General features: G+C 39.6%; 4 protein-coding genes across 5 annotated transcripts; 3 read left to right on the plus strand and 1 right to left on the minus strand.

Moving 5' to 3' along the window:
* Nucleotides 1–339: 339 nt before the first annotated feature.
* LOC124207397 (dihydrolipoyllysine-residue acetyltransferase component 1 of pyruvate dehydrogenase complex, mitochondrial-like) lies at nucleotides 340–2665 on the minus strand. The gene is made up of 10 exons (XM_046604828.1): nucleotides 2466–2665; nucleotides 2185–2360; nucleotides 1933–2123; nucleotides 1735–1877; nucleotides 1492–1661; nucleotides 1219–1395; nucleotides 1056–1140; nucleotides 846–945; nucleotides 679–779; nucleotides 340–599 (listed from the first exon to the last, which is right to left on the minus strand). The coding sequence occupies exons 1-10, from the start codon at nucleotides 2587–2589 to the stop codon at nucleotides 442–444; spliced, it is 1425 nt and encodes a 474-aa protein (XP_046460784.1). The 5' UTR covers nucleotides 2590–2665; the 3' UTR covers nucleotides 340–441.
* A 2233-nt stretch (nucleotides 2666–4898) lies between these two features.
* On the plus strand, nucleotides 4899–6750 carry LOC124207400 (methionine adenosyltransferase 2 subunit beta-like). Its single transcript, XM_046604842.1, has 9 exons — nucleotides 4899–5007; nucleotides 5075–5150; nucleotides 5213–5270; nucleotides 5354–5541; nucleotides 5617–5769; nucleotides 5834–5872; nucleotides 5980–6150; nucleotides 6226–6243; nucleotides 6317–6750. The coding sequence occupies exons 2-9, from the start codon at nucleotides 5099–5101 to the stop codon at nucleotides 6553–6555; spliced, it is 918 nt and encodes a 305-aa protein (XP_046460798.1). The 5' UTR covers nucleotides 4899–5007; nucleotides 5075–5098; the 3' UTR covers nucleotides 6556–6750.
* Nucleotides 6751–6815: 65 nt separating this feature from the next.
* Nucleotides 6816–9882, plus strand: LOC124207386 (monocarboxylate transporter 12-like). Of its 2 annotated transcripts, XM_046604809.1 has the most exons (8): nucleotides 6816–6931; nucleotides 7057–7385; nucleotides 7446–7734; nucleotides 7809–8049; nucleotides 8106–8249; nucleotides 8351–8477; nucleotides 8542–9279; nucleotides 9365–9882. In XM_046604809.1, exons 3-8 carry the CDS (start codon nucleotides 7525–7527, stop codon nucleotides 9717–9719), a joined length of 1815 nt encoding a protein of 604 aa, XP_046460765.1. In that variant the 5' UTR covers nucleotides 6816–6931; nucleotides 7057–7385; nucleotides 7446–7524; the 3' UTR covers nucleotides 9720–9882. The 2 variants fall into 2 exon arrangements, with proteins under 2 accessions (XP_046460765.1, XP_046460774.1); XM_046604818.1 differs by having other exon boundaries at nucleotides 6892–7385; nucleotides 7446–7739.
* A 3901-nt stretch (nucleotides 9883–13783) lies between these two features.
* Nucleotides 13784–21848, plus strand: LOC124207413 (serine/threonine-protein kinase BRSK2-like). Its single transcript, XM_046604861.1, has 12 exons — nucleotides 13784–14720; nucleotides 14880–14974; nucleotides 15117–15202; nucleotides 15383–15523; nucleotides 15663–15813; nucleotides 16293–16508; nucleotides 17010–17221; nucleotides 17328–17552; nucleotides 17653–18110; nucleotides 19937–20103; nucleotides 20185–20383; nucleotides 20478–21848. Exons 1-12 carry the CDS (start codon nucleotides 14630–14632, stop codon nucleotides 21233–21235), a joined length of 2799 nt encoding a protein of 932 aa, XP_046460817.1. The 5' UTR covers nucleotides 13784–14629; the 3' UTR covers nucleotides 21236–21848.
* Nucleotides 21849–22033: the final 185 nt, after the last annotated feature.

A 22033-nucleotide genomic window follows, 5' to 3' on the forward strand; every position in this document is an offset into this window, starting at 1 on the left:
TCTATTTGCTCTATTCTGTGAATAGAGAAATACTAACTAACACAGTTAACTGAAAAAAGTGATGAAATATTCTGATCTCCAAGTTCCATGATCCACTCCATCAGAAGAACAATTACATGCTTAAGGACAAAATGGACATTACGATTTTTAAATTGTTTATCCGCCAATCGCGTGAATTAGATAACCGATGCGAATAGGATAGCTTCTAAAAATACAAATTACTCAACTACGAAAGGGCACCCTCAATCATAATTTACACTGACTCAAGGAATGTAAATAAAAACGCGTTATTCTTTAGATTCTTAATAATTAATTACAAAGATATAATCGTCTGATAACCAAGGTCTAAAGACTGTTATTCACACTCAACAATACAGTAATTACATTCCTAAAAGTCGAAATTTCAACATTCAATGTAAAATTGAACGGCTGCCCATCTTTTTAAGCTGGAAGAGAACGGTGACCCAACAGCAGACTCTGAGGGGATTCCAATAAACTTCGTAGCGTAGACATGAAAGTTGCAGCTGCCACAGGAGATATAGCCTCTTCATCGTACGATAAGGTGGCGCTCATGACCGTCATGGGTTTGCCGTCATCACCTGTCCAAATCATATGAACGTGTTTTTAGTGCTTTTACTAGGATAACGAACAGACGGAGTACGTTTTGTCAAAACCTACCAAGTTCTAGACGACTTCCACCCACGGCCAATATAGCACATTGCGGAGGATTGATGATAGCGCTAAATTCGCTAATTCCATACATTCCTAGATTAGAAATACTGAGAAAAGTAATGTTTTGTTAAATTCATTGAATAGCTCTTCATTTCTTAAATGTTTAATTTTACGTGAAAGATCCTCCTTGAAATTCGTGAAGCTGGAGCTTCCCTATACGCGCTCTGTCGGCCAAGTCTCGTACCACGTCCCCGATCTCTAATACACCGCGACCTGTTTTGCCAAAGCGGAGTATCACCGTTTGTTATTTTTTTATTATTAAAAAATAATAATAATAATTTAGTTAATTCATATAAATAAATCCAGATATACAAATCAATTACCAAGAACATCGGTCACGATCGGCGTTATTAATCCAGAATTCGTGGCTACGGCGACGGATATATCTACAGTCGCCGGTTTGATAAGCTGTTTCATCATAGATAAAACGGAATAGAGTTAGACCATGCATGAAAAATTGAGATTAAAACGGTAAAAATTGCTAACCTGGTCTCCTTTCCAAATAACATTAACATCAGGGCACAAATCTAATGCCGTGGCAACTGCCTTGATGACGATGTCGTTGATTGAAAATTTTATACCCTCGTTTTTAAACTTTTGCCGGAGGTTTATAACAGAATCAACCTTGCAGGAAACCGTATTATACGCGTGGGCTATTCCTGTCTAAGAAAATATAATAAAATATAAACAGATATTCAGTATTTAAAATGTGAGCTTGAAGTGGCCAAATTGCGCCTGTAGCTGTTGAAATATACGTACTTTGGATGCAGTCAGACGCTTAGCGATAGTACGCCTCATGCTTGAGAGCTCCAAATCCTGATATTCTTGCTCATGCGTAAGATTCTGAACTTTAACTGTAGCAGGCTTGGCAGTTTTAGGTTCCGCAACGGCAGTTTTGGACGAGATTATTGGTTTTGCAACAGGAGAAACTAAAATGAAAAAAAAATAAGGAAATAAAACAGAGACTTAGACTTAACACTTAACAGTGAATTAAGTAGTTACTTGGAACTGGTTTAAGATTTTCTTTTTGAATGTGCTGCAAAACATCTCCCTTAAGGAGGAGACCATGAGGTCCAGATGCAAGTATGTTATTGGGAGAAAGTCCATATCTTTGCAGCAATCCTCGGACAGCAGGGCCCATGATCCTGAAATTAAAGATTATAATTCAATCCTAAAAATATACTGAAATAAAATATTTACATTGATTTTTTTGAATTCCCTTCCGGTTGATGAGAAACTGCAATAACATTTTTTGATTCTTCAGATTTTTGTGTAACTTCACTAGAGATTTTTGGCGTTTCAGAACTTTTTACATTTTTCCAGTCTTCTCCAGACTCAGCTAAAAGTGCAATCAGAGAACCAACTTGTACATCACTGGAATCATCTCCGACCTAATAGAGTGATAACATTATTATTCAAAAAAATTATTGCTGAATAGAAAACAAATCATACATATATTTTTGCGAGGACTCCTTCTTCTTCTGTTTCAAAGGCCATAACAGCCTTGTCAGTTTGAATTTCACACAAAACATCTCCTGGGCTTACAGTTTCTCCTTCTTTTTTGTGCCAATTTACGATTGTGCCCGACGTCATGGTCGGAGACAGAGAAGGCATTTTCAACTCAATAACTGTGGAAATGTTAAGAAAAAAAATTATTAAGTACAGAATAAACAGCAAACTAACCAAAGTTGCAAAGTTATTGGTTCTAAACTCTTACAACACTTACTACTTACCATGTTTTGGAGCTGAAGAATGGAACCCCAATATACTTAGGTTCCCATTTTTCTTAAATGAACTTCTAAATACATTTAGGTGAAAAAGATAATCACATGCCCTAATTCTAGTAAAGGAGGCCATATTTAGAATTTGGACCCCTAAAATATAGTCTTTCTCGCTGACAATAAAGATAGCAGACGAAATGGTTAGACGATGCGGGTGTTACTAAAACGCGAAGCGAAACGGCGGAACGCGAAACTCCTAAAACGCGAAACAGTGGTGCGAAACGGTCCCAAAAATTTTCGGGACCGTTTCGCAGTTTAGGCGCTAGAGGTCTTACTAAAATGCGAAACCGTAGACGCGAAACAGTCGACGTCAGTCGTCAGTGTATTGTTAAAAGTAGTCGTCAAAGTGTCGAACTAGAAGCTAATAAAAAATTGAAAGTAAGTTATTTTTTTAATTTATTTATTTAAAGACGAGAATATAATTCAAAAATTTCCGTGTATTTAAAGTTCTTCGTTTCGAGAAGTGCATATTACTGTTCTACACAACATTTATTCATTATGATTCTTATTATTGATTATGACAATTATGATTCTAGCCTTCTAGGTTATCACTTCTCAGCTTACAGTAAGGGCACACTGCCAATGTGCAGGGTTGTTAATATCGCCGCGATGAACGATGAAATCGTCATCGGAAATGAAATTTTTTGTTCGAGCGATTATCGCGCGATAGGTTTCAAAATGAGTATCGATCGATAATCGCGTTTTCATCGCCGATGACGCGATAGCGATAGTGTTTTTTAAACTGCAGACTGCTTAAAAATAGCATTAAGTTACAGCTGAAAATGGATGAGCACTACAGTGGTGTATTCGCCCATCCAAGTTTTTTTAATACCACGTCCGAGCTGGAAAACAAGGGATATTGTTAATATAGTTTTTCTGCTTTAAAAAAAATATGCAAACAAATATTTTATAATTGTTTTTTGAAATTTTGCAACGTTGTAAAAAGTATCGGCGACTATCGGCGAGTATCGCACCGATACTTTTTTGAAACTTCATCGTTCGATAGTCTGCAATAAAAAAAAACACCAATATCGATATCGCAATCGGAAATACTTATTTTTTGCGATATTAACAACCCTGCCAATGTGTGTAGTTGCATGTAGAGGTCATTCATGGTCCTGTTAAAACACAAAGTAAGTTCAAATATTTCATGCGTAAGTTTCAAAAGTTGTATAACTGTTTGCGCGTGTATTTTCTTCGTTGCTAAAGTTGCGTGAAGCGTTTGCTTTGGAAAGCGCGACGACCACAAATATTTACTGGCGATTACGTAGAAAATCCAGCACAGGGCACGATACATTTTTTTTAATGCTAAGGTTGACATTCTGGGTAAAATCTCACTTGAACGACATTTTTATCGAAAAACGAAGTAGAATTGTCTTTCTCAACCGAATATAGCATTTTAAAACTTAACAGCTATCCGCCTTTTTATCTGAGATGGAATCTCGTTCCGTTATTTCATCATTCATGACATCGCAAGTAGCGTCAGGAGGGAAATCTTTTCTCGTTCAGTTTAGATTGAAAAAACAAAACAAAAACGAAGCATTTTACATTTTCATAAAGCTGAACGGTACGCATAAAGCATTTGCGTGCCATACGTGAAAGCTGGAGTTGAAAATTGTTGAAATGTGTCCTTAGTGCCTAGCAATTTGTTCATTTTTTTGTCTGCTTTTAAAGGAAAGTAGAGGAAAAAGAGAATTTATACTGACACCGTCACATATTGGCGTGGACGTATGGATTAGATTGTTAACGAATCACGCACGTCCGCCATATATGGCGTCACTAAGCGTCCCTATCGTCTCCTCGGGCGCGACGTGTGAAATTGATCAAACAGATATAAACCATTTCTTTTTGTTTTCATAGAAAACATACTTGTGTGTTATCACGCGCCTTCTCTCAACGCAAATGAAAAATATTACTACATGTTCCGATTTTGTCTTCACCTTCGAATTTTGTCTTATTTGGCCGACTTCCCTAGACATCAGGGTCCTTGGGAACAAACTTGAGGAATCCTCCTCTCTCAATTGCGTAGCATAGAAAGGAAGTTGTAACCGCAAAGACAGATTAGTTTTAGAGGCTCTTTTTTTTTATCTTGATTTTAATTCGTTCGGATTCGTTCGGAAGTTGTAAGGAGCGGTTTAAAGTAGTTGGGGGCGTGGTAGTAAGGGTGTTCAGAAATTTAAAAACAGGAAATTTTTTATATTTCACAAATCAAAGGTTTCGCAAATGGTTTCGCACTTTAGGATGCCCTTAGGCCATTGGACCCGCGAAACGGTCCCCAATTTTTGGGACCGTTTCGCACCACTGTTTCGCGTTTTAGGAGTTTCGCGTTCCGCCGTTTCGCTTCGCGTTTTAGTAACACCCAGACGATGCAGACGAGAAAAGTTTTGTTGCATACGTAACGTCGTAACCGACGTAACCGACAAGTGACAACATCAAAAACTGTAGGGAAGACAAAAGTGATAGGAAAAAGAAAAGGAAAATACGAACTGTGACAGCAAGCTGTAGCTCTCTTTTTGTTATATCTTATTCACATTCCTGTGAAAATTATATAATTTTTTTAGAAATCTCTGCACGCACTTTGAAGAATGTCAAGCAAACGTGTTGTAATAACAGGAGCATCTGGTCTTCTTGGGAGAGGTACTATTCCAATAAATAAATTCCAATCAATTAAGCTAATTCCTAAAATGTCAATCATTCAGCTGTATTAGCAGCCTTCAAAAATTCTCAATGGACTGTCTTGGGAACATCATTCAGTCGGTATATTCTTCGTCCTTCCTTAACTTAACAAAAATATTTCTTGATATTTACTATTATACATTTCTATGCCTAATTAAATGAAGAACTGGGGAAGACTTGGTATCAATTGACATTTGTAACCATGCAAAAACTGAAGAACTGATAAGGAATTTCATGCCAAACTGTATTGTACATTGTGCAGCACAAAGGTTTCCAGACAAAGTTGATAAAGATTTAGATGGAACCATCCGTTTGAATGTAGAAGCAACAAAGAACTTAGCTGTTTTAGCAGGTAATAAAAAAAATGTGCATATAGATCAAGACAATTCATTATTTTATTTTATTTTCATGATTATTGATTAATCAGCCAAATTAGGAGCCACTATGATTTATATTAGTACTGATTATGTGTTTGATGGAACTAAGCCACCATACTCTGAAACTGATACCCCAAACCCACTAAATACATATGGCAAAACCAAATTGCAAGGTGAACAAGTGACTCTGGAATCAAGCCAAGGTAAATTCACTTAAAAATAATCCATGATCTCGATAATTAAAAATAACGTCCGTCTTTGATCTAGATCACATTGTATTGCGAGTTCCCGTACTGTATGGACCAGGTACAATTATATATTTTAAAATATATTATTTGCTGGAATATAATTTAGATGCGGTTTTCCGGTACATTAGATATGGTAATGCATCATGATTTGTTGTTTTATTACAGTCGAGTACATAGGAGAAAGTGCTGTGACTGTACTTCTACAGCTTTTGTTTGATTCCGAGAGCAATAAGCTTGTTTCAGATAGCGAAATCCGCTACCCATCACATGTAGACGATATTGCTTCCATTTGCGTCAAACTATTGGAGCTAAAACAAACAAATGCAGACGTAAAAGGTCCGTATTTTTTCAGATTTTGCTTTCTATCCGAAGTTAGTAACTGAAACTTTAAATGTTTATTTCTTTTTACAGGAATTTTCCACTGGGGAGGTACTGCAGTTAAAGACATTTTTAAATTGGCTACTAAAATCAATAAAAAAAACTCCCATAATTACTATAATAGGAAAGGAAAGTATGACTAAATACGGTATGGTGCAAGACATTGCAAGTGTTTTCCAGTTGCCAATGAGCCATATTAGTCCCGATCCCAATCAAAGTCAAGGAGCATCGAGACCTCACAACGCTCAACTTTCTACTGAAAAACTGGAAAAATTGGGTGTTGGAAAGCATACGCCATTCCGCAGTGGAATACAATCGACACTCGCGGTATGGGTCCAACGTAAAATATCTGGAGAAATCTGAAAGGTCTTAGGTAATATTTGATTTATTATCTATCCTGGCAAGTGTGTGTCGTATATTAAATCAAGTTACTCCATTTGCTGTGAAATTAATATAAAGACGGGGTGTCTATTTGTGGGTGTACAATATGTTTTGATTGAAACTATTATTCGTTTCACATTTTGTACAGTTAGAAAAGAAATGCAAGAATGAAACACGTCTATCTCGTTTTTCTTAAGATCCAGTTTAACCTGTATTACACTATTACGCAATCTTAGGTTCGTTAAGAATCGCAATCGGATTCAATTGATTTTGCATTGAATTGATATCGCATAAGCGGTTGTTTTTATGAAATGCTGACTAACGGTGAGTTATGAAAAAACCCAGCTGGATTTAAACGGTAAGCTAATGCTGGCGTTATCACTTATCATATTATCTAGTGTACGGTTTATGGTCCTGTGCTACTTTCGTCATATGCATTTATATATAATAAAAATTTATTTTATTAATTAATATTTTTTACAGACTTTATAAAATCTAGAATTGAAATCCACCCAATATCGGATTTACTTCTTAACTTTTAATTCATATTGGAGACATAGGGGTATACTATTGCATCATATCCAAAATATCGATTATTTCATAACGCCCATGCGCGTGATGCCTGGGTAGTTGCTGAGCCAATAAGCAGTAAGCAGAAGTAACCAGGAAGAACCGGGAGTCAATATCACTGCTCCTCAACCGAATGTTTTCAAAGTGTAACAAGTTACTCCCTAATCCTTTGAGAAGACTGGCTTTCTCTTTTACTTGAAGACTATTTTTTGTATTTTAAAACATTTATACTGATAATTTGGGTAAATTTCCATGTATATATTATAATCTTATTGTTATTAATTTTTTGTATTATTAAATAGAACTTACAATTTTCCTCAGACGTAGTGTCCTTCAATCCGGAATTCAGCCAAGATTTTGAACGTCTGATATATTTCCAAAATGAGTTCTCAAGACACTAAACCTTACCTCACAGGGTTCCCATCCATGGACAATCCTAATGGTTGCACAAGAAAAACAGAAAAAGAAGCTTTCAGTTTTGACAATGACAAGAGGAAAGAACACTCTCAATTGATAGACAAACAAATCAACGCGGAAGCCACCTCTTGTCTTCTTCCAGTCAATTCGCCATGTATTACTCCAACCCCTTGTGTAATGTATTAAAGACAGACAGAGGATTTCAGGGACAATTTCCTCATAATTGCAGTACATCTTCAATTCTTCAGCTAGTGAAAAGCGGGAAAAGTATGGATAGCACGGAAGCCTTGAGGGCTCGTTTCGTTCCTCCGGACGGAGGATATGGTTGGTTTGTTGCTTTCGGAGCGTTTTTAGTTCAGTTTTGGATCGCTGGACTGATCAAATCGTATGGAGTGATTTTCATGGAAGTCATGCAGCTTTATCCTGATGCAAGCGCTTCTCTCGCCTCTTGGATTCCAGCGATTTTGTCCACTCTTTGCTTGATTTTGTGTAAGGCTTATTCTATCTTAAAATACCTTATTTTTTAATAATTTGTATGTTTACAGCACCTTTGTGCAGTGCTCTCTGTCGACAATTTTCTTGTCGTTGGGTGGTATTTACAGGTGGAATTCTGTGTTGGCTGGGGGTTAGTCTGAGTTACTTTACTACCAGCCTCGTACAATTGTGTTTTACATTTGGCGTTTTGACAGGTAATTACAACTGTTTTGAAAATGTTCTTATACCCAGATGCTTAAGAGATAAAATTGATAATTCAATTCAACTTATCTAATTACTTGTATTCATGTTTAAGGACTTGGGGCAGGAATGGCCACAACTCCAGGCATTATTATGACGTCAAGGTACTTCACCAAGCACCGAGCATTAGCAAATGGCATGTGTGTTTCGGGTACAGCAGTTGGAAGCATGCTTCTCCCACCGTAAGTTACATTTCTTTTTGTCACTGAATTGAGTGTCTCAACAAATTCTTATTAATTTTTATAGCTTACTAGAAGTTCTAATTCCAACGTACGGATTTCGAGGAGCAATTCTTATTCTAGGAGCCTGCATGCTCCATATTTGTTTGAGTGCTGCCCTTTATCGTCCAGTTGAAGTTCACCAGGCCATAGTCGAAAATGTGACGTCAATCAATATTTCGGCCGACTGTACTGTTCCTAATGGCGTCGAATGTGGCTACGTCCATCATGTTCCTGACGGCCGATTAGCGACAATCCCCGAAGATGATATTTCGCTCGTTCGTGGCAGTCGTGATAAAATTCCCACAACCGATCTCTCTCACAGACTAAGCATGATTCACAGTGTTGAAGATCTAAGCACAAATTCAACCGTCATTTACACAGAAAACATCTTAAATTCAAAATCAAATAATGTTATTGAAGGAAGCCTTACCGAAAAATCCGTTCAAACTGAACCAACAGTCGGTTGTTCGGAAAAGAAGAATCGGCGTTTCAAATTCTGCCGCTCTCTGATTGACTTTATCGATTTTTCTTTAATCAAAAATCCCTTGTTCTTGTTAATGGCTTTTTCCGTAATGTTTATGGCGGCAGGGTGCCCAAATGCTGTATATTATTTACCTTCTTTCGCCAATTCGCGTGGCTTAGATAAAAGCGAGTGTAGTTTGCTTTTATCAATCAGTGCAGTGTTCGACCTCTGTGGGAGATTAGGACTTGGTTATATTGCTGACCTCAACCTTTTCTCCAAAACTAAAGCTTACAGCGTCAGGTAAAGACTATCAAATTTAAAATCACCCTAAACACGTAAATAGAACCACATGAACACTAACTTACTTTTTCGTCGTTATTTACAGTATGCTGACAGCGGCTGTTGCAATTCTTTGCTTGCCTTTTGCGACAACATTTTCTGAATTTGCTGTCATTGGCGCCTTCTATGGAATCGGCTTGGGAAGTTGGCTATTGCTTATTCCCGTTTTGCTGAGTAAACACCACGGAACAGAGGCGATTGGGTCATCCTACGGATTGATTCGTCTTTTTCAAGGAGTTGTCGCCTTGATCGTACCGCCACTTGTAGGTTTTTCGAAAGATGCAACTGGCGACTATATTGTAGGCTTCTGTTTTATGGGAACATCAATGGTGATAGGCTCTATGCTTATTAATTTTAAACCCTGTGTCCTACGTTTGTCTCGAGAAAACACGAGCGTTTAACACAATAGATAGGTCTAGAGTTAAAGCATGAAAAAATCATGCCTTGTTATATTTTCATTATTCAGTTTCTAACTAACCGGTGATGCTTGTTTGTGTTGTAATGGTGTTAAGAGAGATCAATTATAAAACTATCGAAGTCGATTACACGAAAACTATGATTGTATATGCATTCCTGAATCTAACAAAAGTCAGTTCTCTTTCCGGCCAGCTTTGAAATTGTGAAAATATGTGGAACTCTTAAGACTTGCACAGCACATGTATTTACTGATGAAGTTCTGCAAATCGATAGCCACTGCATTAACATTAAATTAGTATTTATTCATAATTTAAATTAATAATACGTTCTGAATGATTGACACTGAGGGATTTTTAGAAATAAGATTAGACCATAATATGCCGTGAACTACATCAAGGATTTTCCAAGGGATTTTGGAACGGGCTTAAAGAACAGGTCGATGGTCGTTCGCTCGTTCTTATAGTCAACTTCAGAACTATAATCCGTACGTACTTCGCACTCTGACGAGATACAGTTTTATCCTTGACGAGATGCGCGAAAATGTCAAGGGACGCAAAACGTAGATCTTGGCAGTTATATGCAGGAGTTTTCTTGGCGAATAAAGAGCAAAATCGATCGAAAGTAATCCGACAGCATCATTACAAATGAGCATTGCCTTTCATGATATCCCCCGCCCCAAAAAAACTTGATACGAAATATTTAATTTTATTCGCTCCAGATAAAATGGAAATAAACTGAAACTATGGAGTACAGAAAAGTAGACCCCCCACTGTTACATCGGGAAAATTATCTATTCGCTTCTGTTAAAAAGTCTTTAGACCGTTTTATGGCAGGTTTGTAATTTTTTCGTGCGTTAATTATATCAGTGGTAATATCCTGGAATCAGTTTGTTTCTCGCTCATTTTACTAAAAGGTCGAGTTGACTGTCGCGTCGCGCCACCAAATGGGTGTGTAAATGGCAAATTTAACAGAGTGAGAACCATCTTTCCATATCCATACCCATGCCGCCATCCCAGAGTATTTCCATACCCATGCCAGAGCAGGGAAGAAGAGGAGATGGTAGAGACACGTTGTTGATCTTCTTTTTTTTTTTAAAACGCCCGCCGCGCGTTTGAAAATTAGCGGGTGTCGCTAAAAAACTAAAAATAATAATGCAATTGAATTTTCTATTATCATCCAAGTTCAAATGCAAAAATATCAACGCGCATGAACACTGTTTAAAGGACAGACTTTAATTTCCATTTCCTCGCATTTACTATAATTGTTCTATTTAGTGCCAATTGGATGTCACATGTCATAGCCTATATTTCATTATTGCAGTTAAGAATAGAAATGGTGTACCTGTGGTCGAATCGGGAGAAACTAGGAGGATTATTGTGAAGTACTAAGCAAAATGACATTTAGTTGTCATTCTTTGTACGTATATAGGTGAAGAAATGTGTAACTGGGTATCTCTCACTTAGATTTAATTCCAGAGAACCTTTAAGACTTCGCCTCTGTCGTTACACGTCTTCCATAACCATCTTGATCAATGGTAAAGCCCATTTAAGATATCTGATGAGAACAAGGACTAGGTTTCGCCAACGAAGGGTTCTGTTATGAAAAGTAATACTTGATATAACACCGATATAACATTTCAAAAATATCAAAAAACATCAAAATCAAATTAAAGATATTATAACCTCTGCGGACGAATAAATCTACCTAGTGGTCGATGATTGGTGATGATTTCGTCTACCTGACTCAAACAGATTGATTAAATGCGGGGCTTTAGTATTAGTAGTTACAACGTAACCTATTACGATCAAGTTTCACAATATAATTCCTCTATTTTTTTTATTTCGGGGTAGCGCTTTTTAAAATTATTTTATGATTATTTCGTATTATTCAAATTAATCAATTTAATTTAACAGGATTTAAATCATCTGAATGACGCAAAACTATGCAGTACAGAAAAGTCTTGAGAAAAGTAGATCCGTCACAGTTACATCGGGAAAATGATCTATTCAGTTAAAACGTCTTTAGAGCGTTATGGCCTGGTTTGCCATTTTTCTAGCTATTGTATCAGTGGCATTATCCTGGAACGAATTAAAAAGACGATACGCCTGTGACACACTGCCTTACCGGCGCTCAGCTATCGAAATTGCTGGCGGGTTGTCTCCCCAAGTATTTAGTAGGTATTTATCAGTATCTAACCAAATGCATGTAACCATTTCATATGAAATCCATACATGCATGTTATTTATAGACTACTCATTAGTCATGACGTACGACGATGTCGCAAATTTTTTAGATCGCGAGAACTGCAGTATAGCTTAATTTTCAATCGCCAATACAAAGGTAAACGGATACAATATCAAAGCAACCTATTTTCCACCGCATGAATACAACAACACCCCTTTTGTAAACGTAGTCTTTACAACAGAGGCCATGAAATTGCTTCTCATTCCATCACGCAAGTCTACACGTTTTTTTTAACCCTTGGTAAAATTCCAAATAACTACATTCTTTTTTTTTATGCTCTTCTTTCACAGTCATTTTTACTTATTTTTAATTATATTCAATACAGGTATGATGATATCCCTTTCTAACCGTCAACTCCATGGGTGACATAAAAATAGATTTTGGCATGTTGCATCTTGGTCATTACTGATCCTGTTCTTACAGACCTCAAGAATTCTTGAGAATTCTTTTAGTTTTTTTTATTATTATTTTTTTTTAAATTTGATTGCAGACAATGTACGCAAAAAAATGTTTTAAGCAACTCAAAGATTTGGATGAACACTATGCTAAAACTGAGAGAAGATAAAATTTCCCCTAGTGTACATTAATACAATTTGAGCGCATAAAATATTCACGAATTCGGCCTATGTCAAAACCATGCATAATTTATTGCCTTTTTTTCCTTTTATTGATTGTACAGCGTTTCACATTTTTCACTTCTATTTGCTTTATAGGGACAATTAAAATGGGGCATTATGTTTAGTCGGCAACAAAAGTAAGTCAGAGAGTAAAGCCCCACAGGACCACAAGGAAAGGTAAGCTTCACGAAATCGGGTGTATAGAACTTATATATTCAACCATTGACGTCATGACACATACATGTTTTAGAATTCCTTGAAACCCAAGTTTCTAGGTATAAAGTACATTTATATTTTTCACAAATTGTATCTTTTATTCCTTTAGACTGCAATATCTATACCCTGATCCTCATTACTTCTTGAAGCCGGCCTGGATTAAGTTTTTTGAACCGAGTTTCACCATGCAACCATTTCCCGGCAGCCTGGGGGCTTATCCTGAACCTGAATGTAAACTAATCTAAATCAGCCTTTCTGTTGGCGGACTAAAAAAATCCAAATCTCATTATCAGATCGCAATATTAGGTTCCGCACGTGTTCACATCCCAGAATCATTATATTTCCTTTTTTTTTGTTGCTACGTACCGATATATATACGCATCCAATAATCAGTGTAGCTGGAAATTACCTGCATGCATGAATTGCATAACCCATGTTTGCGCAGCAGGTTCAAAAAGTTATTGCAGCACTGCAATCATAATGTTAAATAATTGAAACGCTTATTTGTCATATTATTAAATGAGAATTGGTATCGCGCGTTAATCGCATATATGTGCTCCAGCGAGCCTCATTATATCGCACTACTCTTGAGACATTAATCAAACTTTAAATGAACTGAAATTCACACCGAGTTTGTTATATATATACAATTATAAACTGGCAGCTCACTCCGTGAGGCAACCATTATACTGCTAGGAGACGGGGAGGGAGAGAAGAGGAGGGAGGGGGAGGGTATCACGACGGAGGGTGGATGAGAGAACTGGAACTTGGAACTAGGTGGGGTGAATAGAGGAGAGAAAGAGAGTCCGTGAATAAAACAGGAGAGGAAAGAGAGAGAAACGCTGGTGTAAGGTTTTGACCTTCCACCAATATTGATCGAAATATACGCGCTGCTGGCGCCTGCGCACTCGAACCTGTGCGTTCGCGCTCGGTGAAAATCCAGTGCTGCAGAACCTTGTTGGCGGCGCTCTTTTTCTATCATTCCAGGATCAATGATATGGAAAGGTTTGTTTCCGTCAGTCATTTTTACAATCCAGTGTATAGAAAGTTATTTTCAAGAGCCGACCACTAGGGCCGACTGTAAGTTCAGTTATTTTTTGATCTGTTTGAAGGGGGGCCGCATCAGAGAGTCAAGTGGTTTTGATTGATTCAGCAGCACCGATCGTCACATCACATCAGATATAGACTCGAAAACCATGTCTTCTTTTGAATGTTAAATAGGTTGTATATTCATGACTTGGAAAACGCGCCTCGCAGCTCCCGTTTCTTTCTACAAGGAAAGTAAAATAGCCGTGACCCAGCAGCACCCGGCAGTCGGGACGACGATACAACCAACGCGTAACGTTGACGCCGCCTCTGCGCCCGCGCCGAACGGCCCTAGCTGGATGTGCCCCAGCCCTCCTCCTCCTCCATGTCGCATCCGTCGATCAGTCAGAAAGTCTGCTGAAAGGAATCAGGCTCCCTACAACTTGCCAGTGGATTCACCATCTATCGTGAGGCCGCAACGTTCGTTTGCCCAGTGCTGTTGTAGAATATGAAGCGGTGATCAGCAACTTGGACGATTTTGCACTAGACTCATCCCAACGACATTCGCACATAGCAGTTTTTTTTTCCGGTGTAAATCTCTCAACTGAGTGGGTGCGGTTTAGCAGTGAAAACAACATGGCGACTTCAATGGATTGACGAAGACAAATAATAAAAAATCAAAAAAAGGACGGGAAAAAGGTTTAGGAACTGCAGTGAAACAAAAAGAAAAGAAAAGAGAATCATTTTCGTGTTGGTATAATACTTGGTTCGTAAATCCTCGGAACGGCGCAATGCAGCGAGATAACCATGGTAGCGGTATAGATCCGCGTCAATATGTAGGACCCTACCGAATGGATAAAACCCTTGGGAAAGGACAGACCGGTAAGTTTTCGGCATTAAATTCCACTGAAAATAGTATTGAGCATGATGGCAAATCGATTCGAGTTATTGGTTGGTCTGTGTGACAGTCTCATATCACGGTGAATAGAAAAAATGACAAAATTATAATATTCGTGTTTTTTAAAACCCTTGCGTGAATAGGTTTGGTGAAATTAGGGGTGCACTGTGTAGCCGGAAAGAAGGTGGCCATCAAAATCATCAATCGGGAGAAATTAAGCGAGTCCGTCTTACAAAAGGTAAGTCACATTGTTGCGTTCAATTCCCGTGACGATTTCAGGTCCGTTGTTTCCTTGCCAAGCCTTGAAACAGTAATGAACATTCGGGTGGGGGTTTTGGTTATTGACCTATTTAATGAAGTGCAATTCGGTTTTCTGTTAGGTGGAGCGTGAAATAGCCATCATGAAACTTATAGAACACCCCCACGTTCTCGGATTGTATGATGTCTACGAGAACAAAAAATATCTGTAAGTCCATCAATCGATCTAAGAATTCGAAGCCCCTTCTAGCCCCTCCTTCCCATTCCAGCTGCTGGCAGAAAAAAGAACCAGCCAAGCTTCTTGTCGTTTTTGTCAATGTAAACATATAAATATTTAAAAGAAACCTTCCAACTTCTCTCTCTCTCTTTTGTGTTCCTTTGTTCCAAGATATCTGGTCCTGGAACATGTTTCTGGCGGCGAGCTATTCGATTACTTGGTCAAAAAGGGCCGGCTTACACCGAAAGAGGCCAGGCGATTTTTTCGGCAAATCATTTCGGCCCTCGACTTCTGCCATAGCCACTCTATTTGGTAAGTTGACATTTTCAAAGTTTTATACGACTCAAGTGCAGGTCAGGCGCCATTTTGAACCACACAATTTATTCATCAATCCGTTGGACATTTCGTGACATTATTTTATTCACGCTCTCCCCCCACCCTCTCTGTTTAGCCATCGAGATCTCAAACCCGAAAACCTGCTACTAGACGACAAGAACAACATCAAGATAGCTGACTTTGGTATGGCTTCTTTACAACCGGAAGGCAGCATGCTTGAAACAAGCTGTGGATCACCACACTATGCCTGCCCTGAAGTCATCCGGGTAAGATAGTTTTCATTTATTCTTCTCACGAGAAAAAATAATCTAGCGACTAGCAATAGACTTTTTTTCCCCTCCTTCTTTCCAATTAATTCGCTATTAATTATGATTCATCTTTTTGTCACTGGCCAAAAAGGTGACAAAAAATATACACAGCCTTTTTTTGTGGCATAAATTAGTCGATACAAATGATTGTCATCAATCACTGTAGAGTTGTCTTTATCGTGTCTGATAAAAGCACAAGACCAACTAAATGCATTGGTGACGCAACTATTTGTTTGCACATTTTTCGGTCGAGTCATTTATATTTATAGCGTCTTCTTCAAATATTATTTCTGAAACTAGAACCTGTAAAATTAGAAAGCAGGGTTTGATTAAATGCAATTGGTCGTTCTATTTTTGTCATGTGTTCTTTCCATTTTCTTCTTTTTTTATTGATTCAATTTTTGCATCTATTTTGTTGCTGACGAAAATGACATTAGGGAGAAAAATACGACGGCCGACGAGCAGACGTTTGGTCTTGTGGCGTCATCTTGTACGCCCTCTTAGTTGGAGCTTTACCTTTCGACGACGACAATCTGAGGCAATTGTTAGAGAAGGTCAAACGCGGCGTCTACCATATTCCTCATTTTGTTCCGCCCGAATGTCAGTCCCTCCTACGTGGCATGATCGAAGTCAATCCCGAGAAACGAATGACGGTAAGTTCCTCCGACTATTGATTTTTTTTCCTTCTTTTGCTCCTATATAGTCCTATACTCTTCAACTTTGAGGATCTGTGTCCTTCTTTGAAAAAGTTGTTGGCTGTCTGCAACGATCGATAATCCTAATTAGAAGAGAAGATGCGCTATATATCTAATTTCCATATCCCACTTGTCAAAAAACGTAGGATCGCAATTTCCGTAGCCTTTTAGAGTCAGCAAATATCGCAAAAGGTTATTTACAATTCCAAACTCTCTTTAATCATTTGAATTGTTATTGACACCCGCTGTCGGGCCAAAAAACATCTATGCCATTGTGTACATCGAGTTCATTCATCGCATTCAAAAGATTTGGAGAGTATGATGTATCTTAAGAGCCGTATGCTGGGGTTCATGGGGATGTTTGGAAGGCTCTAGTACGTGAGATGCTTGTTATTGACTCGAGAGAACTGACAAGCTGCCGCTACGGCACGCGGGATTTGTTTGTCATGCTGTCCACAGCTGGCCGAGATCCATCGCCACACTTGGGTGGTAGCCGGCAGTGCCGGATGTCGTGGAGGCGAACTAGAATTGGAGTTGCCAATGATGTCTGTCGTCCAGACACGTATTCTGCCCACAGAGGACGACTGTGATCCGGACGTTCTTCAAGCTATAACTAGTCTAGGCTGCTTCAAGGATCGCAAAAAACTCATTCAAGAGCTTCTTAATCCAAAGTGAGTTCTCTCTCCTAAACGATTGATTACCTTTCACTCTGTGTGTCTATAGACACACACTACTACTCCAATGAGATTCATATGCCTCTCTCTGTATTATTACTAGTCACAATACCGAAAAGGTCATTTACTTCCTGCTGCTGGATCGTAAGAAACGCCGACCGGCTTGCGAGGATGACGCTGAGCTTGTCGTTCGAACTCAACAGCCACGAAACGAAAACATAGACCCACCAAAGAAGAGGATCGATACTCTTAAAGTCAACGGCCCAGTGACCGCTCAATTCCAGCTGTCCCAAGGCTCTCCAATCATTGCTCGGCGGCAAGTGTACAAGTAAGTTTCCCTTTTTTCATTACGTCGTTGTAAGGTTCGGCCAACATCATCATAGCATTGGATTTTTCTTTTTACTTTTTCTTTTTCCTTGTCGACGCAGTCACTGGCCAAGACGATCAACGGGGCACTCGACTTATCCTGGGCCGGGCAATCATCACCACACTGGATTTGTGGCCCAGCCATTGAGCAGCAGTAACAACAGCACGCCATCGGCCTCTCCAGTGCCGTCCCCTCGACCCGTTCATCGTTTGCTTGCGTCCAATCAGTACGGCGGTGGTGGTGGTGGCGGCGGGAGCAACGTTTCCGGCAATGCCGGTTGCGGCAGTGGGACGTCTCCTTCGCGAAATGTCAGCAGCAAAACTCCGGCGGCCAACAATGGAGGAGCTCCTAGCTTAGGAGGAGGAGGAGGCCAACAACAACTCGCTGGCGATGGATCTTACCTTCAGGGAACGTCGACTCCACCCGGTTCTCCTAATCCGTGGAGGACTCGCCTTACCACAACTATTAAAAATAGTTTCCTTGGTTCGCCGCGATTCCACAGAAGGAAATTACTTCAAGGTATTGACCCTATATAATCCATCAACAAGCGACGACGCTGCAGTTCTTTTTATGTTTAACGAGCACAGTACACTGCGGTCGAAACTGAACGTTGGGTGAAATCGATTTCACTATGACACCGCGATAGGGCAAACAAAACAAATAAATAAAGGAAATTGAGACGAGCAGAATTGATCTGAGCCAAAAGCAGCGCAGACTTTTATTTTTTTTTTTAAACAATATTGAAATATTCAGCGAGTCGGTTTCACGCTTCTTTTCACTCACCCATAAATATGGATCCAACATTTACTCTGCATCGCGGACTCATTTTGTTTGTTTCCGGAACGCTCTCTTGTATTTAAAGGGGGGCCAAAATAAGGCCATCTTGAAACGAACGTTCGTCAGAAAACGAATTTTCTTTTCTGTAAATAACACATTGTAGACATTCAGGTTAAGTAATCGGATTGATGAGAGGCAGTCGCCAGTTCGATTGCCGCGTCGGCAAGAGTGGAACCTGATCCACTGGGCTTAAATCGATCTCCTCATTTCGATCGATAGTTGTCCCGTTCACGTTTCCTACTCGCTCGTGTGCTCACAAACTATTGGAATGAGAAAAGATTGGAGATAGTTGTATAGCTAGGCTTTTCCCACACTCTGTCAGAGAGCACCGATCGTTTAATTCATTGACAGGATCGCTGTGTGCAACACTGTTTAACATCGACTGATTACAATCAACGTGTCTACTCGAGCTTAAGCCGTTCCTTTTGATCATTCAAAACAATTACAGGACAGAGAGAATCAATCAATTGGTTTTTATATAGTTCTATTAATATATTTTCAATCTTTGGCAATCTCTGATGCTGGAAAATTGCGGTCAAAGAGGTAATCGGATTGATTTATCGTCCGCTAGATCCCTGCAAATCTTTTATAATGAGATATGTAACTTTCAATGTTATAAAGTTAGAGGGAATATTGATATGCCGTAGTTTTTTATTTGTTAGTTACAGTTTGACTGGCTTAAGCCCTAACTCGATATAAATTTAATAGATGGGGTCAAATTGCTGTCACGATTTCTTTCAGTCCTGGATTTATTAGCTAGGAGAAAAAGGAGCAGATGCGTCATGGTTAAAAATGACCGTCTATCATTTCCATTCAAATTCGTTCAAAGAAACACTCGCCTTTGTCTCGAGGGATAGTTTGTGTTCTCCCTGGAGGGCGTTCCCGTTCACTCGCCCTAGTAACTAGACGATGCGGAAGTCGTAGCTGGAGCAGAATTCATTCATTTATCACGTCTGGCAAAGAGAGAATTTTCCAGCCAACAATCAATACTACCGAAAACTCGTCGTATATAGTGACCAAGACAATGAGACCGCCGGCAGTTGTACACTGCTATTGACGAAATCGTTGGCCATGGATGGCGATTTGTATACGCTCGCCTCATTTCCACACACACCGACACACGCACTGCTATAAACTGTTGTATGAAGATCTGGCCAAGTCTCATGATGACGATCAATACAGCATTCAGCCTACGCTGCTCATCTGCGCTGCATCGATCGGTACCGAGTCTCGTACACACATTTGCTACGCTACCACTCACTATATAGACCATGTCAGAATAAGACACTGACTCCCTTTCAGCTCGTCAAAGCAAGTTCTCGGAATAATGACAAGAGATCGTTCGTATCAACCAAAAAGGCCGAATCCAATTATGTTTGGTACCGTACCGGTATAGCATAGCCTCTTGACTTTTTTAAGAGGCAACCAAACAACAACTCGAGACTTGAAGAAGATAAAGCCAATTTCGTCTTAACAATTTGTGTTTTGTCGATCTTTTTTAACCATAGGGGACGAGGTCAGTCTGACACCGGAACCGGAATCTTCGCCGGAGCTGACAAAGCGTTCGTGGTTTGGAACTCTGATGGGCAGCGAACGTGATGAAACTTACACTATACTAGTCAAAGGAAAGCCATTGGCCTCCGTCAAAGCTGACCTGATTCACGCCTTTCTATCGGTGAGCTTATAATACCCGCAGCACAACAACAATCTCTGATTTATTATTACATCTGATTGACTTTGTGAATTGACGAAATAGATTGCAGATTTGAATCACAGCGTTGCCAGTCCCATGTCGTTCAAAGTAGAATACCGTCGCGGTACTTCCGGACCGGCAATGTTCCAGCGCCATGTCCGATTCAACGTCGATATTGCTGCAATTGGTCAGCACGAAACCAAAGGGGAACGTTGCGCAGAAATCGACATTCTTTATGCCGTGACGTTTGTTTTGATTGCAGGTAATAAAAACACAATGTTGCTGATAGTCACACACACATACTGTATATTGTTGAAATGTGTGTTTGGAACTCAATGTGCCGATTGCGTTTATAGGGAATCTCCGTCGCTTTCGCCGACTTTGCGAATTGATCCAAGTTCAGGTCTGCAGTCGGCGGCCTCCACCGGCGTCCCCCAGAGCTTCACGCAAGTTTACGTCGTCGGAGCTCCGTGACAGCGAAAGTGGAGGGTCCGACATATCGGATAAGTCTTCGTTGTTGACTAGCGAGCTGGGCGGCAATAGCGAGAGGGCGAGAGGTTGTACTTCATCAGCAGCCGTGTCCAGGGGGAAGACGTGCGCCAAAAAACCGGCTGGTGCCACGTCGTCTACGACCGCTGCCACGACGACTGCGACGCCCGTGTCTACGTCGATTCTCGGAACGCGCCGGCCGTCTCCTAAATCTCCTCCATCCAACCCGCTGGCCAATCCCATACTGGAAGAGGTGCTCGAGACGCAGCAGCAGTCTCAGTCTAATAATCAGCAGCAGGATTCGGTGGAAGTAGTCGGCAGCAGTCTTCCGATCTTGGAGAAATCCAGCCTTTTAGTCCAGGACGACAGTTTGGAGAAAATGAACGTACAAAATGGACTGAGTCCCGAGCAGCGAGAAAACGGCAATCCGCCAACTTCGATCGTCCCGCCCAATGAAACGGACGTCGTTGAAACTAATAAGTCGTCATCTCAGCAAGATAATAACGCCAAGGTAGCGCCGGCCATTAAAATCAAAGGTAAATCTACTCGAGGCGATTCCACCGACGCGTTACTCAGCGACGAGGAAAAGTCACAAAACGACGAGAACAATGCGTCGATGGAGTGATGAGGATTCAATAATTGACAGCGTGACGTATTCCATAACTTTGTTACCTCGATTCAATATCCCTCAGAAGAAACTGACAAGAAATTATTAGTACTTTATTTGAGCATAATTGTAAGAGAGGCATTCCACGACATTTGTCCAATACTTTGCCGTCCCATTTGACAGCGCGAGAAACAAGAGGGAAAATCATTTCTTCCTAATTTTGTTCAGTGTTTGATTTAATTTATTTATTTCTAGGCCTTCTCAAATTGTGTTTCCTGTTCATGTGGTGGGAAAAAAACGATTTCTACTTTGACAGTCAAACGAGAAAGCTATGAGATATACTGGCCTAATAAAATTACTCCGTGATCGACAAGCGCCGTAGAGCTGGATGTTAATTTTTTTAACTGTCATTTTTCTGATGCTTAACTGATAATGAATTTTGTGTACGTTTTCGAACTAATTTCATCGTTGCCACTCTTTATAACTCTTCGTTCCCTAGTCGATTCCAAAATGGATTTTCTTTTCTTGTCAATGAAGCAGATTGTGCAGTGATGTTATTGCAAGTGGTACTGTACTTTACTTTGTTTAGTATTGATCCAACTAATAAAAATTGGTCTTTCTCGTCAACCAACACACACGTCTTGTTTCATACTCATTTTGCTTTATTTATAACACGTTGATGATTGAAAAGAATGGAGACGAGCAGCTGTAATATTTCGTTTATTAACTAAATAAATGTTTATTATGCACGCACAGAATATAGGAATTCATTTGGTTTGAAATGATTCAATATGGTGCGTAAATCAATTCCGATCG

Source organism: Daphnia pulex, chromosome 2, assembly GCF_021134715.1.
Source record: "Daphnia pulex isolate KAP4 chromosome 2, ASM2113471v1".
Classification (NCBI taxonomy): Eukaryota; Metazoa; Arthropoda; class Branchiopoda; order Diplostraca; family Daphniidae; genus Daphnia; species Daphnia pulex.